The sequence below is a fragment of the Taurulus bubalis genome (genome assembly GCF_910589615.1).
Source record: "Taurulus bubalis genome assembly, chromosome: 15".
Lineage (NCBI taxonomy): Eukaryota > Metazoa > Chordata > Actinopteri > Perciformes > Cottidae > Taurulus > Taurulus bubalis.
This window is the reverse complement of record NC_136603.1, coordinates 5,141,452-5,157,500: the sequence shown is the minus strand read 5'-3', so window position 1 is coordinate 5,157,500 and position 16,049 is coordinate 5,141,452. Positions and strand designations below refer to the sequence as shown.

The window sequence follows — 16,049 nt, the reverse complement described above, 5'->3', positions numbered from 1 at the left end:
ACATATTATTTCCTTTATTTAATTTTTTTATATATACAAAATAAATAAAATATAAGCTTGCAGCTAACTACCCCACATACAGATGGCAAGGTAGATTTTCTTCCTAATTTCCTAAAAAACTCCTACGATGTGCAAAGTGCAGAGAGTTTTATTAAAGCAAATATATGCCCAGCTAAAATTATCTATACGACTCATTGGTAAGTGAAGTGTGAGTAATCGTTTTGTCAATATATGACATGTTGTCCATCACAAATGACTACAAATGAATGTAAATATGTAAGTAGAGACCATGTAATTTATTTTTTAATAAATATGATTACCGTGCCTTTTTCTTCGGTGCCCTGCTCAGTGAGGTATGTGAGGACATACGTGAATGGATTCTTTTGGACTTGGTATCCCACCTATGGGTGACATGGATATCCACCCACGGTGTCTCCAAGGTGTCACTTTCAGCACCTCCGCTGATGCCAGCAGAGGTTGTTAAGGGGCCACTCGGGGCCTCCGGAGTCAACAGACACGTGCAGCTGCAAACACACGGCGTGTTTATCCATTTGCTGGTCGTGGTAAACTGGGCACGGGAGGTGAGGAAGTCTCAGCGTGGTCTGTGAAGACAAATGAACTCACACAGAGTTTTATTGGACGACTGGCTGAGAGCTGAGAAACAAGCGAAGGGGTCGACTGTCAAGCTCAACTATTTGTTTGTTCTCAGCATTTTGGGGGGGGTCGTGTCCCATCACTCACAGAAGCAAAGGCACGACCAAATCAAAAAGGTTCAAAGCGTCCGATTGGTTGCAACTGCGACAGCGCACCACCAGATGGCGCTCCAGCTTCATCTTTGTTGAAGATCAGACTTGGAAGAAAGAAAGAAGTGGTAAAGGTTGACCTCCACCTGGTAACATCAGAGGAGATCATGCACAGATCCAATTCAGTTCAGTTTATGTTGTATAGCCCAAAATCATACTACAAATTACAAATTTTCCTCAGAGGGCTTTACAATCTGTAGACATACGACATACGACATCCTCTGTCCCGGGACCTAGATGACTGTCTTAATACAGTGCAGTTCTTAGATTATGAGTTTACAAAATGTGCCATACAACCTCAGTATAAATACAGATATTGTGCTTTTACATACTCTTAAGTCTGCCTTCAAGGGGTCATAAATCGTAAGATAATAAAAGCACGTGGATTCTCATTTTATTTATTTGCTCCTGTACAAATATACTATTGAAATACATAAATCAGTGTGAAATCATCGCTTCCTAACTAAGGGTGGGGGTCCATGTTAACCATACTGGCTATATCAAATATTAATGAGGACATATTTAGATCCTTTACCTGATATAACAAATACAAAAGTACTCCCTTATACTTTTGAGTAGCATAAAAGAAGCAAAAAAAAAGCTTATCAGAAGGTAAAGTACTCATTATGAAGTGTCAGGTATTAACATGCAAGAAGGATCACACTATTTATTTGCTGATCATTTGTATATGTTAGATAATTATTTGTGATCAATAAGTGATCTAGATGGATGTTAGGGGTGTAATGTTTTATTTTAATATAAGGAAGAAGTAGGAGCAGTACTTTGTGTTTTCTTTCCACCACAGCTGTGAATATGATGCATTTAATTAGCATAATTGTAATATATATCACTGGCACAATCAAGTCCTAAAGGTCTGCGTGTCGGACCCAGTTGGGTCTCGTCCCGTCACGATCTGCCTGGTGACTCGATATGAAAAGCACTGGGTCATGATTATTAATATCTCAGCATCACGCCTCTCTCTGGCAGGAGACACGCCAGTTGTTTACCAACACTCTGTTATGAGGGAGTCGTCAGGGGAGTGTAACTTCAACCGCGAACACTTTTTTTTTTATTGGGCACTGGGAGCGCACGCACGCACTCACACGCACAGCGTCGGAGGCCACGCCCCCACCGAGCGGGGCTCGTTAAAAGGCGGCAGTCCTTCAGGCTGCAGGGTTAGTTCAAGACCTTTTGTACACAGGAGCACCGAGTGGGACTTTACACTCAGGGACGTCAATTATATGAAATATACAAGACTGATTTTAGGATCATCTCAAATCTGATTACTGGAATAATGAAGTCTCCAAAACTCAAACCTCAAGGTAAATATACGTTTGTTTTATTCTATCCTGTATTTGTTTCATTGCTATAAACATCATACATACTTTCTTGGTGCTGTTTGCTTTTACTGTCACTATAGGTTCATACCTAAATAACGTTTATGTAGGAGGTATGTCAATATCCTACAATATTCCAACAGGTTATCATTAATTATGATATGCCTTTAATGTGGTTTGCAGGACCCACCATCACCCTGAATGACAAGCCACGACCAAAGCGAGGAACATTTTCAACTTCTCAATTTGATTTAATGAAAATATGGCACCTAGGTTTGAACCTGAGATAGTATCACAGTATGCCAAACAGAAATATTCCCTTTCACACTCAATTAAAAACCCAAAAGTGCTTCTTAAGGATACAAGGTAATACAACACACATAATAATGTTATAACTTCAGCCTTTTTGAACATAACAAAAAAAAGGTTGGGAATGAAGCAAACTATCACAAATAGTCCGATGTGTAAACTCACGCAAGTAAAGTGTGTTGTGAACGCAGCATTGAGGAGTGTGTGAATATAATAATTGAATAAATTGCACTCTGCCGCATTAAAAAATCCCTTCAAAATAAAAGCACAGGATTTTTTTTTTTTTTTGCCCATGTAAAATGACCGTCCTGACGGACTGAAAACGGGTCGCAAATGACTGAAAACGGGTCGCAAATGACTGAAAACGGGTCCGCAAATGACTGAAAACGGGTCCGCAAATGACTGAAAACGGGTCCGCGATTTCATGGCTTTCAAGCCGTCGCGCCTTGAGTTCGACACCAGTGGTCTAAAGTATTTGCAAAATCAATAAATAGATTAAAAAAAAAAAAAAACACACAAACTTCGATATGAACGCAAGAGCCGCGTGAAACCAGGCAAAGAGCCGCATGCGGTTCGGGAGCCGCGGGTTGGCCAGGCCTGCTCTAGTGGATCCAAAACTAATGTAAAGCTATTAAATGTCCTGTTTCTTTATTTTCTCTTCTCCAGCGACGTTCATCAACGAGGAGGATCTGAACGACGTGCTGTGCGAGTTCGACGCGGTGATGGAGGACTTCACGTCGCCGGTGGAGAAGCGACACTTCAGGTACGACGAGCACCTGAAGACCATGAAGAGGAGGAGCAGCGCCAGCGTCAGCGACAGCGGCATCAGCGACTCCGAGAGTGAGTCTGCGCGCGCTGTGTGCGTGCATGTGTGCGTGCGTGCGTGCGTGTGTGCGTGTATTCAGCACATGTATGGGGAGCATTGTCCATCGCTCCCCTGGTGGGCTTTTGTTTTCCAATAGAAACACAAACTAATCACATGTGGCGATCTTAAATTTGTAAATTGGGCAATAAAAAAGTGCCCACTTTGTTATCAAATATAAAATATATAACCCAAGAAGCCTCATTTATGTTGCTTCTCCACAGTCAGCGTTACTCCTTCCTCTGCAATACCTTCGTGCGCAGCTTCTTATCACGTGATGGTGCCATTGAGCGCGCAGCAGTGGGAGACCTTCAAACTGTTGCGCGTGCACCCATGCACGTATATGCTCTCACGCACAATTACGTGTAAGAGAGAGAGAGAGAGAGAGAGAGAGAGAGAGAGAGAGAGAGAGAGAGAATCCTTGATCATGGTCCAGAGATTTGAGCATCAGATTAAGCTCCCGCTGCATATTTTTGGCACACCCACGCGCCCACATTGTGGCTCCTTATCTAAAGTTGTACTGGCATATTACTGTTGCACTCCAACACTGTTTTAAAAAGTCTGCCTCAGCCAGCTGGAGCGCTTTGGCCTCCGGCAGCCCTCTTACCAAAATGATATAGCTCTCAAATGCTGACACGCAGAGAGAGAAAAATATAAAATGCGTAATGCAAAGATAGTTTGGACCTCCACAGGGAGACGTGGAAAGATCCTTCAGTCTTCAGGACAGGAAACATGCAGGATTCCAGAGAGTTTCGGGCACTATTGCCAGACACCAGTTTGCGTAATGACTCTGGGTTCCAGTGGTTCTGCCAGAGCATCATCGCAAGGCGCACTAATCCAGCTCCAGTAAATGGCATGACCACATAAACCACTGAGGATCTTGCATTAGGCAACATCCGCGATGAAAGCGGAAGAAGGAGGGGGGGTAGGGGGGGGTCCAACTCTGTGAGCTTCGTCGATTCGCTCAAGGGATCAGATTCCTGCGTGAGCCCCGTCCTCTCCATGGCAGTCTGATGAAGAGGGACCTGTCCCGCGCAGGAGCGGCCTATTGTGCTGCGGCCTGATGGATGGGCCTGCAGATACGACTCTCCAATCCAACGTCGGAGTGAGGGGCAGAGATAGAGAACGGAATATGCGTGTGCATGAATGAACACTGGGAAATGAGAGGGAGTCGTATATGTGTGTGTGTGTGTGTGTGTGTGTGTGGCCGGGTGCTCCCCGCTGTGTGTTCAGCGCTGAGTGGTGGGAGTGGTACGGGTCAGAGAGAGGGGAGCAAGTAAGTGGTCGACATCTGAGACGCTGTTCAGGTCCGCTAGAGTTCTGCACAGAGAGGAACGCGCTCACAGGAGCATAAAGTGCTGCCTAATCTGCTTTTTGTCACACACACTTACTTCAGTGTGAAGATATCTTGGACAAGGAGGTTGAGACTTTTAGCAAGATGCGACACTTCTTCTACCAGATGGGACTGAGAGAAACGGTTGCTTTTAATGAACGAGACGGAGCTAATTCTAGCTGCTCTTTCTTTCTCCCTCGTCCTCCATTTCTCACCAGGCAGTGAAAATATGTTCCTGTGGGTTGGCATACGGACTTGGCAGAATCAAAGGGGCCATTATATCCTTTATGTAACCGTTTAGAGTTTGGGTGGCACGTGGGAGTCGGAAACAGCGTCCGGACAGGAACGTGGTATCCGACTCAGAGATAGATGTTGCTCAAGGGCAGGGAGCGGGTTGCATGACCTCAGAGACCTCCATGCCCAAGAGGCAACCTGCTCTGACGCTGGCACTAACCGCCACCATGGAGATTCAGGCGCATTTGTGAAAATTACACATTTTTTTACTTTTAGGGTTGTCCAGTGGAGCAGAGCAGAAACTTCTACTCATGGAAATGTTTCTGCTCATATTTTCTTTTCTTGGACAACAGAGTACAATCTGCCTTTGTCTAAGTATTTTGTTTGTGGGTGTGTGTGTGTGCGAAATACTAGCACACGCATGTGTGTGTGTGTGTGTGTGAGAGGCGATAGAGTGTCATGATTGCACCCCGGAGCTGCTTTGTTGTTGTTGTTATTTTTATTTACACCTCACACACTTAATATGCACATACATACTTGCACTCTTGCACTTCTACTGTAAGTTAATTTAAATCATAAAATTAATACTCTGTTCTTCTTTCTTTCATCCAGCTATTTTATTGTTATTTTATATTTATTTTTACTAGTATTATTATTGTATATATCTTATATATCTCTCATCCCTGTTGTTTTTATATCTTATCTTATTTTATGTGTTATTGGCTGCTACTCGACACGAAATTTCCCCTTGGGGATTAATAAAGTATATATTCATTCATTCACTCATTCTCCACTGACACATATCAGATCTGTGTATGTGTGTGTGTGTGTGTGTGTGTGTGTGTGTGTGTGTGTGTGTGTGTGTGTGTTACATGATGTACCCCGAAAAAGTGAACGTCCATCCTAATGAAGTTGTTCCTCATGTTCTTTCTCTTCCTCTCTCGACAGGTGCGGGGTCGCTCAACAGAAACAGCTTCAGCTTCAGCGATGAGAGGCTGAACTCCCCCACCACCAACTCACCCCCTCTCATGTCACCAAAACGTGAGCTGCACTCCTCATCCTCACACCCCGAAAAAGTCAAAATAAACCCCTTTATACACTGCAATGCAGACATGACTCAGCGACATGTTTATTTGCTTTGTGGGATTGAATCTGAATCTCTTTCTTTCCATCGCAGCCAAACTCGGCGACACTAAAGAACTGGAAGACTTCATCGCCGACCTTGACAGGACATTAGAGAGTAAGTGCTAATGCGGCCCACGCTGTCAGAACCTCTGATGCCGCCCAGCTAGCCGGGATTAACAGCAGCGTTTGTTCCCTATGTCAGCTATGCTAACGACCACTCATAAAGTGACACGGGAGCCACTCCCCTCTGGGTTTCTAAGAAACGAGGATGTGTCAGGACCGTGGAGGGGGGCGGGGCCGTGTTAGGTGGACCATGAGGCCTCTGGGGTTACACTGGGAGGATGGGGGGGGAAGGCAGCGTGTCCCTTTTCACCTGTCAGTCAACTTTGAAGAGCGGGCAGTCGACTGAGCTTTGTCCCGCCCTTTTATCCCGGAGCCGTAACCCGAGAAGGCAATAGGCCACAGATTGTCGACATACACGACTAATCTCGAACCTCTTCTTGACTACGAGGCTTTTTTGAGTGTTTGAACTTGCATCCCACCATAAGGAATGTGCGCCGGTGCAAACCTGGAATGGGAATTCCAACCGTACATTTGTCAGGAATGGAATGAGACAGAAGTTGTGTTTCTTCCTTCCACAGCTCTGCTCTGCTCTGTTTTTATTTATTTTGGGCCCCTGAATGTCCGTCTTTCACAGCTCGTCCTGCAAAAAAAGCTGGACAAAAAAGCCCCCCTCCTCTGCCTCCTCGTTAACCCCGGAGGTTGACGCGTTTATCAGGGCCAACCGGTGTTTACGATGACCGGCCGCGTAAAACAGAGCGTCCGCCGCTCTGAGAATAGAGCTGGCAACCGAGGAGCCGTGGAGTCCCGTTCTAATCACGTCTGTCTGTCTCCGTCTCTTCTCAGGCATGTGACGGGGAGGCCCGCAGTCGTCTTGGAGTGTAGCCACGAGGGAGGGAGTGGATGTCTGGACTCCCACTTTGAGCAGCTAACATGAGTCCGGCCCCGACACAGAAAACCACCCGACAGGATACAGCCGGTTGGCACGGCACAACTCCCCAGTGGCTCCACCACGGCAGCAGGTCTAGCCAGCGCCCTCCTATAGTTAACCCAGCAGTGCTCTACTGACTTCAGGCCACCTGGCTTCTGGACCGCACGCCGGGGCCCAGTTGCATTGTAGGGGAACCTGAGGACGAGAATACTTCAGCGGCGATGATGTAATGAACTCCGTGAAATGTTGTGAGGACGTGGAATATATGCTGCAAAGAGTCACTGGGACATGTGTTGCCCCACAGACCAGGTTACACTCCCTCAAACTAAACTTGAGCTGGAAGAGTATTTAAAAATGGCTTTTTATAATATAAATATATTAGTAATTTTATAGAGCTTCTTATTGTAAATTGATTTTTTTTTGGGGGAGGGGGGGAATATATTTTTATATCTTATGTAAATAATATTTGCATTGAATTCTATTCGCCTCGGTATTAACAGGATAGTCAGATTAGGATTTGACACTCGTTGACTGGAATAAAGTTGGTTACATGCTTCAATGTGAACTGAAAACTTAATCCCTGATGGAAAAAACAACAACTGGAAAGCAACATGTGTATTTAATACAGCTAATGCCTGCCGGATATGATGTTAAAGAATAAAATATTGTTCTTTTCGTAAAAGTGGCTCCTCTCTTTTATTTTTTGGGCTTCTGTCAGGTTGTTTCAGTGATCTGACTGTAATGTGCAGCTCTGTCTGGCTTTATATTCTCTCTATTTATTTTACTAGCTTTCTTTCAACCTCTTTAATGCACATCCCGCTACAGTAGCTATAGAATATCCAATAACATTTCACATTGAAACATTCATCTTTTTCATAAAGTCCCTATACCTATTCGAAAATCCAATCACACAAGAAGGTATTGATTGCCTGCGGCGGCAGTAGGTGTGGAGCTGCTGACTGGCTGAATAGGAGCGGTAACGCAGTGAGGCTCTTTGAATGACAGCTGGCTCCTCGCCGCCTCAGCACTTTATTAACCCTCCAACACCTCTTCCCCAGTGTGTGCTTCTCCTCGCTTCTCTGTGTTTTCATGCTGAAAACCCTCTGAAACGGGGCTGTGAACCGAGGCAGGCAAACCCAACAGGATCCACATTAAACTGGTACTAAAAATGAGGCATTACGTAACTATTTCTTATGTGGATGTAGTTATGTACTGTAGGAAGAGGTGGGACATTCACTTCATCCCAATAATATTATTATATTATTATTAACACTCACCCACAGACGCATCTGAAACAGACATTTTACGTCTCTTCCCTTCTGTGCTCATTCATCAACCACTCAACAACAAATCTGGTACGTATGGATCTTCCGTAGCAACGGGGTCTATTTCCAGCGGTGGAGGGAGACAGGAGGGAGCGACCCCTTTCCCGGCCCGGCAGCAGGTGTGGCTGAAGTGATCTCGTGTCTGAGGCCCCCTTGCGTCTGCTGACCACCAGGGGGTCAAAGGTCACTAACCATGTGCAGATATGCTGCTGGTTCCATGGTAGCAGTGCAGCAGGTGCAGACAGACTCGGGGCCACAATCACATGGATACTGTTCTGCTTCATGCACTTAAAGGAACACGCCAACAATGTAGTAACGCCGTTGCATAACGTTTTGGGTGCGTTCGAGAGACAGATTGGAGAAAAAAACCTGTAGCATATCTGCTACAAGTTAGTAGCACAGGTTTTCTCAGGCGATGCATTCTTGGTCTGCAGGTTGAGACAACCCTGCGTACATCACTATGACATCATTATTTTCTCAGACTTTATAAAAGCTCCTTCCAGAGACACAAAAGACAATGCACAACAGTTTTCACCGGCTTATGTTTCCACTAACTGCGCGTAAAGAAGGACATCATGGCCCCCCTTTTTTCAGCCAGTTACTGATTGCATCTGAACTGATTTGTGCTGCTGACTTTGATTTTATTTCCTATGAAGTCTGTCTGAGGTGAGTGTTTCTCACAGCTGTGCGTGGCTGCTGTTCACAGCCAGTGGATCCAGCCAGCCTACTGCCAATGCATGCCAGACGGTTAATCTGATGGCAGGAAGCTGGCATGAAGACAGCTGTCTCCGTGTTGTTTCTTCACTACAGTTGGCAGAGGGAAGCTGTGGGCACCATCACCTATCTGCACTGTTCTGCACCACGGATCGGCTGGCACTGATCTGAGAGACCGTGTTGACACAACAATGTCCACCCGCCCCCTTCCCGAGGGCAGCGGGTGGGCTGCCCCCTCCCCTGAAACAACCTCACACTTGGCAGAGGTTGGCATCTTTTTGGCAGCACGGGTCGGTCCCGTTGAAGTGTTGGCTTTGCCAGTGGACAGCCTGTGCGCTCAGGACTGGAAGTGTGGGAAAGTAGAAGTTAAGAGAACACAGTGTGGAAAAGGGATTAGGAGCAATCATATATATAGAAAGCTAAGGCGAATGAAGGGATGGGCACATATAGGTGGAGAAATGGACGGAGAAAGGCGAAAACACTCAAATCCTGCAGCCACGTGTCAGTCTTTACATCAAGACGGGCCCCTACGGGAGGCCCCTCAAGACTGCTGAAGTGGTCGCGCTATGAATAGGCCAGACAGAGACACAGATGTGTGTCCACATCACAAAGAGACGGAAATACACGCAGCCCAAATGTCAGGTTCAGCTTTCCACCAGGTCTTCACATCCCTGGTGTCCAGATGTCCTCGCTGCAGCGCAGACAGAGAGTGAGCATTAATGTATTGATGTTGGTCTCTTGTGATGTGTGCACATGACTGTAGTTTCTACATTTACAGAATCTACTGTATGTGTGCTGTTTCAGTGCTGTGAAGTGGTTGGAATCCTGACAGAAAGGGTTAAAAAAGATTATTAAAAGCACATAAATCTAGTAATTTGCCATGTACTAAATGTTCAAGGGTTTGGGAGAAAAATAAGTAGTTGATTTTCATTATCATTTATCATTTCAATATGTTGTTTCCACAGAGGTAGTGCCCACCTTAGTGGAAACAACATATTGAAATGAACTACAGGTCTAATGTTGTTTTAAACAGTATGTTGAGTGAATGCTTCATATGAACAGACAGCAACTTGCACCAAGGACCTCTGCACTCATTCCCTGACAATGACACGCTTTCATCTTTATGACTTGAGTCAAGACTCACTCAAATGAGGGTTGCCGGGCAGGTTTAGCTGTCATGGACGTGATTAGTATTGCCTCTCCCTGACCTCACATCCATTATGGGCTCCATCATCACTATCGGATTGACTTATCTATGACCCGACTGCTTATGTGTCTGATTCTGCACTGGAGCGGCTGTATTACCTATGACCCATAATACTATATTAAAATGTAAAAACAACAATGGAAGATTAACTAGATTGTAAATGCATGTCACTGCTAATTAAAGACACGTGTGTCTGTGTTAATGTCATACAACGTATGTCTAAAATTATTTATTAGCATGATGCAATTTTGTCTCATCTCCACGTTTGTATGCAAAGGCCTCACACACACACACACACACACACACACACACACACAGTCCAGTGACTGTGGCCACTGGGAAGTCTGAACAATGTGTGCGTGTGTTGGAGCAGACAGAGCAGTGAATTTACTGCTGAGGAAGTCCATGCTGCTGAACAGAAAGCTCAGTAGCAGGTGCCAGATTGTCTGCCTAAAGACTCATTACTGCAGGGGAAAAACGTGACACGTGACTTTTTGGCTTGTATTTGGTAACTAAGAAAACATGTAGAATGTGTACACTGAAAGAAAAATAAGGATTACAATTTCCAAACTGGAAAAAAACATTAAACACAGGGTGTTACGACAACATAATTAGGTCTGGGTACATTTATTATTGGACTGAGCGGTCAAATTTGGGCGGTTGTGGTCGAGTGAATCAGCAATTAATTGCAGGGTTGATTGAGGTGTTCTTATAGGTGCTCAATAGGAAATTCAGAGCATCTATTGCCTGCACTCGGTTCTCAACATGACGAAAGTTGAGCCGACAGCTCACGGTGCTAAAAGCGCTAACAACTGCCGCAGAGCTAACAGAGCTAACAGCGCAAACAACTGCCGCAGAGCTAACAGAGCTAACAGCGCTAACAACTGCCGCAGAGCTAACAGAGCTAACAGCGCAAACAACTGCCACAGAGCTAACAGAGCTAACAGCGCAAACAACTGCCGCAGAGCTAACAGAGCTAACAACTGCCGCAGAGCTAGCAGAGCTAACAACTGCCGCAGAGCTAGCAGAGCTAACAGAGCTAACAGTTCTAACCTGAGGGGGGAAAACCCCCAGTGTCACATTCAAGTTTTCCCAAACACAAATGAAGGCAACGCTCTGTGAGACATGCACATTACATTTATTTTGCTATTTGTTGTCGTATTGTATTACTCAAGTAGAGCAACATTGCAGGTTTTCCACGCGGCTGTAGCAGATCACGACAGACGGGACACGAGATGGGGAGATGTTGGAAAGCGTAAGCGTCGGGAAGAGAGGCGGTGATGTCACCGGGCTTTGAGTCGGCTGAAGTCCCAGCCAACGCTTACACATAGCTGTCTCCCTCTGCCACTCTTAACTCAGCCTGCGCTTCCTCTCAAAGTCAAAGTGGGCGCGTTTATGCGAGGAGAAATTGGGGCACTGGTGTCCTCTAAAGCACCATTTTGTTGTTAAATGTTGGCGTTACTCCTTTATTTTAGCAGTTGTGAGAAACACCTGAAGGAGAGTAAGAGACGGAAAGACAGAGAGACAAAGTCCAATGTTTGACCGAAGAAAAAAAACATTTAACGAATGTATTTTGCATTAGGAGCAGCCTGGGCGTGTACAGTATAAACCCACTATATCGGCTTTGGTGGACCAAAAGCTGATCACCTCGACTCATGTGAGTCATGCAGGACGTCTACGTGGCCGAGACCAGTTCACGGACAGACTCTGAGTCAGAGCGTACGGGCCCCAAACTGATGAGTCACTGAGAGCTTATGATACTTATGGAACTTATGATTTGTAAGTTAACTTAGCAGAAAATCTTTGTAAAGGATTAAGGAACATGCAGAAAAACAAAAAACACACTAAAAGTCAATGTGCATGATTTGCAACAACAAATAACTTTATCTATGTGATAGTGTGATGTGTCTGGAGCCTAAAATCCTCTACGGACCTTTTTCTGTGTGTGTGTGTGTGTGTGTGTGTGTGTGTGTGTGTGTGTGTGTGTGTGTGTGTGTGTGTGTGTGTGTGTATGATCCCAGATGGCTCTGTGCTGTCATGGTCCTCCCTCTTATTGTCAGACTGGACTGTCTGGCTCCCATCTGTTGTTCTCTCCATTTCCTCCCATTCATCCTTCTGTCTTTCCGCATCTTAACTGCTCCTAATGTCCCGTATTCACCTCTCCATTCCTTCACCTCATCATGTCATAGTCTGGTTAAGGAGATTGTTCAGAGACAGACCTTTTTAAGATTTATTTTTGTAGTCTAACGTTATGTCAAACAGCGTTATTAAGCTATCATGGCTCAATTGTTGAGTGTCTATGGGATCATGTAAAACAATCCACAGTGTCAGACTTAGAAAACCCCTGCTCCAGGCTATGCCTAGGCACCCTTCTTTCATATTTGATCACTGGAGGCCTCTTTCAGGGCCGTGGGTTTAGAGCTGCTGTGTGAGTTTTGCCGAGCAAAGTCAATGCAAAGCCAACTGTAAAGAAAGGACGCAAAAGAACAAACACAGGACTTTCACCCAGAAGTCAGATGTTCATGTCCCACATGAAATGCTGGTGTATTTCAGTTAACTTACATGATGTTATTCAGCTCCTTGCTGTTGCCTTTAATTGATACAGATTCAATTGCTGCATCTCACTACTGCGTTTTATTTCTTAAAACTGCACTGTAACTTTTATTAAATTTTTATTTTTTATTTAGCTTTTTGACTGTTTTAATGTTTTCTTAACTGTTTTAAATCCTGTTTTCTCTGCATTACGTTTTGATGCTTTTAAAGGTTTCATGTGAAGCACTTTGAATCGCCTTGTTGTTGAAATGTGCTCTACTTGCCTTCTTAACTTGTATGTAAGGCACTGAACTTCCGTATGTAACAAACACACTTATTTAAACCTAAACCGTCATCTTTTCCTGAGCTTCACCAAGTTCTTTTGTTTTCTAAACCTCACCACAAAGTGTTGTTGTTATGTTTTCAACATCTACCTGTCTTTGGCAAAGACCTACTCTTTTGTTGAGACCTAGTTGAGGAACCAGCACTCAATGTTAACTTTTGTTTACCACACGGGACACGAACAGCGGTGTCCTTGGTGAACGTCCTGTGTTTATTTGACCCACCTTTTAATGGACTTCCTCACTTGTTATGCTCAATATATTCCATCACTTGCTCCTCGTTTCGCTCCTCGTACTACGTAACTTGCTCTGACTTAAACACAAAAACATCCACATGCAACGTATCCGTAGTTTGCAGAAACGTACAACGACAACAACATGGCTGACCATTTCCCACTCGATAAGGTCAAAGCGGTCTTACACTCCGTGAGACAGTCTCTCTCAAAGAATGTTATCCAGTGATGCACTTTGTCCCCTCTCAATTCCTAAATGGCCCCCAGTGCAGCCACAATGAGCTCTCTCTTCACTCAATAGAGCTCTCTCTGTGGTGCACACTTATCTGTTCCAGTGGTGCCAACAGGCGGATTAAACAGAGAGAGAGAGGAGGGTGAGATGGATTCCCCCTGTTACTGTGTGCAGATGTACTTTTTTTTTTACAACAGAGACAGGGACCTTCTGGAATAACAGAACATTTCTCAGTATCAATATACAGTATCCAGCACTCAGGCAATAGAGCCCAGGACACTAGAGTGTGAGAGGTCGTAACATCCTGCAGAGGCAGTGGAAGACGAGCCGTCCTCCACGGATTTCTGTTTAATGACAACCGAAACCACACGGAGCCCCTCACGGTGCTGATAAACAACTCAGTCATGCAGCCCTCATTAAAATAATTTGTTGCTGTTAATATTTATGGCAAAATTCACCATCGTACTCTTCTTTATTATGAGGAGAGGAAAGAGAAAGAGAAAGGGCAAACGGCGGTGCGTTTTGTAAAATACGAGTAACCCTACTCCAAACACGTGTTTTTTTTTATGTCTGAGACCATTATCTGCACTCTGCACATCATTTCCCTCAGAATTCAATTAGTGTTTGTATTGATTTCCTATTTCCCAGCACACAGCCAGACACTGTTTATGTCCATGCTTTGTTTGAAAACCTGTGTACAAATCAGCTTGCCGACTTCTTCCATGTATTATTAAGCACCTCTTTGTAAATTGAATCATTCGTGAACACGCATGATAGAATTCATGATTAATTGGAAAGGAAAGAAACCAAGAGGACAATAAAAAAGCTAAATATGGATATACCCCGCAGTTACTGTCACTTTTATCATAATGTTCAAACCCTTTGACTGTGATGCTGCACAGACATTAAGTCATGCTTTGGAAAATCATTGGTCCTAAGCAGCGATAAAATAGCTATTATTAAAAGGACATAAAATATGTGTAAGTGTCCACTGATCCAAATGCATTACCATTTAATATTAATCCACATCTGCTATTACATCCGGGTGAGGAAACATTATTTTAGCGGACAAAGGCCATTGTTAATAATTAAGTCCCAACAGATGTATTCCCTCCTCCCGCTTTCACTTCTCCTCCCATCCTCCTGTGCTATCTCTCTATCCCTCCCTCTCTTTCATCCTCTTCCCCTCCTCCACCCGGCTAAGCTCTTCTTCTCCACCCTCGTCCCCTAAACTTGTCCCCGTCTCTTGTCTTTTTATACTTTTCTCTGTCTCCTGCCTGTCAGCCTTGAAACGACCTCATTTTGGAGGAGGGCGGGTCTGCGCTGCCTGCCCCGTGGCCAGGTTAGAGAGGTGGGTCAGGGTGTAGCTGGGGGCCACAGCACCGGCACCCTGTCATTAAGGCTGAGTTTACACGTGACCAGACTTTCAATGGGAACGGGACCCTGAGGGGGAAAAACCCTCACCTTAACTCAACTGAATGAAGGTTTGAACTTTCTTCTAGATTGTAGAAGTCCTCGGCCTCACGGGTTAACTCACATGCAAACACACACAATAGAAATGTCCTTAGCCATTGTTCTTTTAACATGTAGAGGTATGACTGAAATCTCATCCATCTACAAGGTTGGAATGAGTATCAACTGGAAGAAGCAGATAGAAATCAAGTCAAGCGTATGTTCAGAAACAAAATCTGCGGTTACATATTTTAGATCCTCATGAAAGATTTTGACATAAAGCTAAGGTAAATGTTAATGTGAATCACTCTTGACTAAACTTTAGTCCTTGAAAGCTCAATAAAATACACCCATTCAAGAACATGAATTTTGCCCTCATTTCCTGACTCATTCTGCATTAAAAAAAGAAAGAACAACAAACAATAATACGCTGACTCAAGATTATTCCAGTCGAAATGTTATATTCTGTGAATATATATTAGCATGAATGAATGAATATATACTTTATTAATCCCCAAGGGGAAATTTCGTGTCAAGTAGCAGCCATTTACACAGAAAATAAGATAAGATATAAAAACAACAGGGATGAAAGATATATAAGATATATACAATAATAATACTAATAAAAATAAAGATAAAAATAACAATAAAATAAAATAGCTGGATGAAAGAAAGAAGAACAGAGTATTAATTTAGGAATAAAATTAAATTATATCGCTGATCATTCTTTGTGGTGATACCACAGATAAAGAACCCTTTACAGATACCATTTTAACATTTGGTGATATAACGTAATACTTCTTACAGACAGGTATTGGGGGAGCAGTTTCTTCAAAGCACTTGTGTCAACACTTCAGCGTTTACCTAAAGAGTTACTCCTGCAACGGCCACCTCGGGGCAAAGTTTCTGTTCTGTCCCAGACGGCGGGAACCTAAAAGGAGTCTGTTTCATTTTCAGGAGCGCCTGCAGGGCATCAGTGAACCCCCACCCTGCATATACTGCCCAATACACCGTCCTCT

General features: G+C 44.2%; 1 protein-coding gene across 2 annotated transcripts; it reads left to right on the top strand.

The window, feature by feature from the left end:
* Positions 1-1,988: 1,988 nt before the first annotated feature.
* Positions 1,989-7,676, top strand: rgcc (regulator of cell cycle; the record flags this gene model as incomplete). Of its 2 annotated transcripts, XM_079231005.1 has the most annotated exons (5): positions 1,989-2,125; positions 3,116-3,289; positions 5,827-5,919; positions 6,056-6,118; positions 6,910-7,676. In XM_079231005.1, exons 1-5 carry the CDS (start codon positions 2,098-2,100, stop codon positions 6,915-6,917), a joined length of 366 nt encoding a protein of 121 aa, XP_079087131.1. In that variant the 5' UTR covers positions 1,989-2,097. The 2 variants fall into 2 exon arrangements, with proteins under 2 accessions (XP_079087131.1, XP_079087130.1); XM_079231004.1 differs by lacking the exon at positions 6,910-7,676 and having other exon boundaries at positions 6,056-6,129.
* Positions 7,677-16,049: the final 8,373 nt, after the last annotated feature.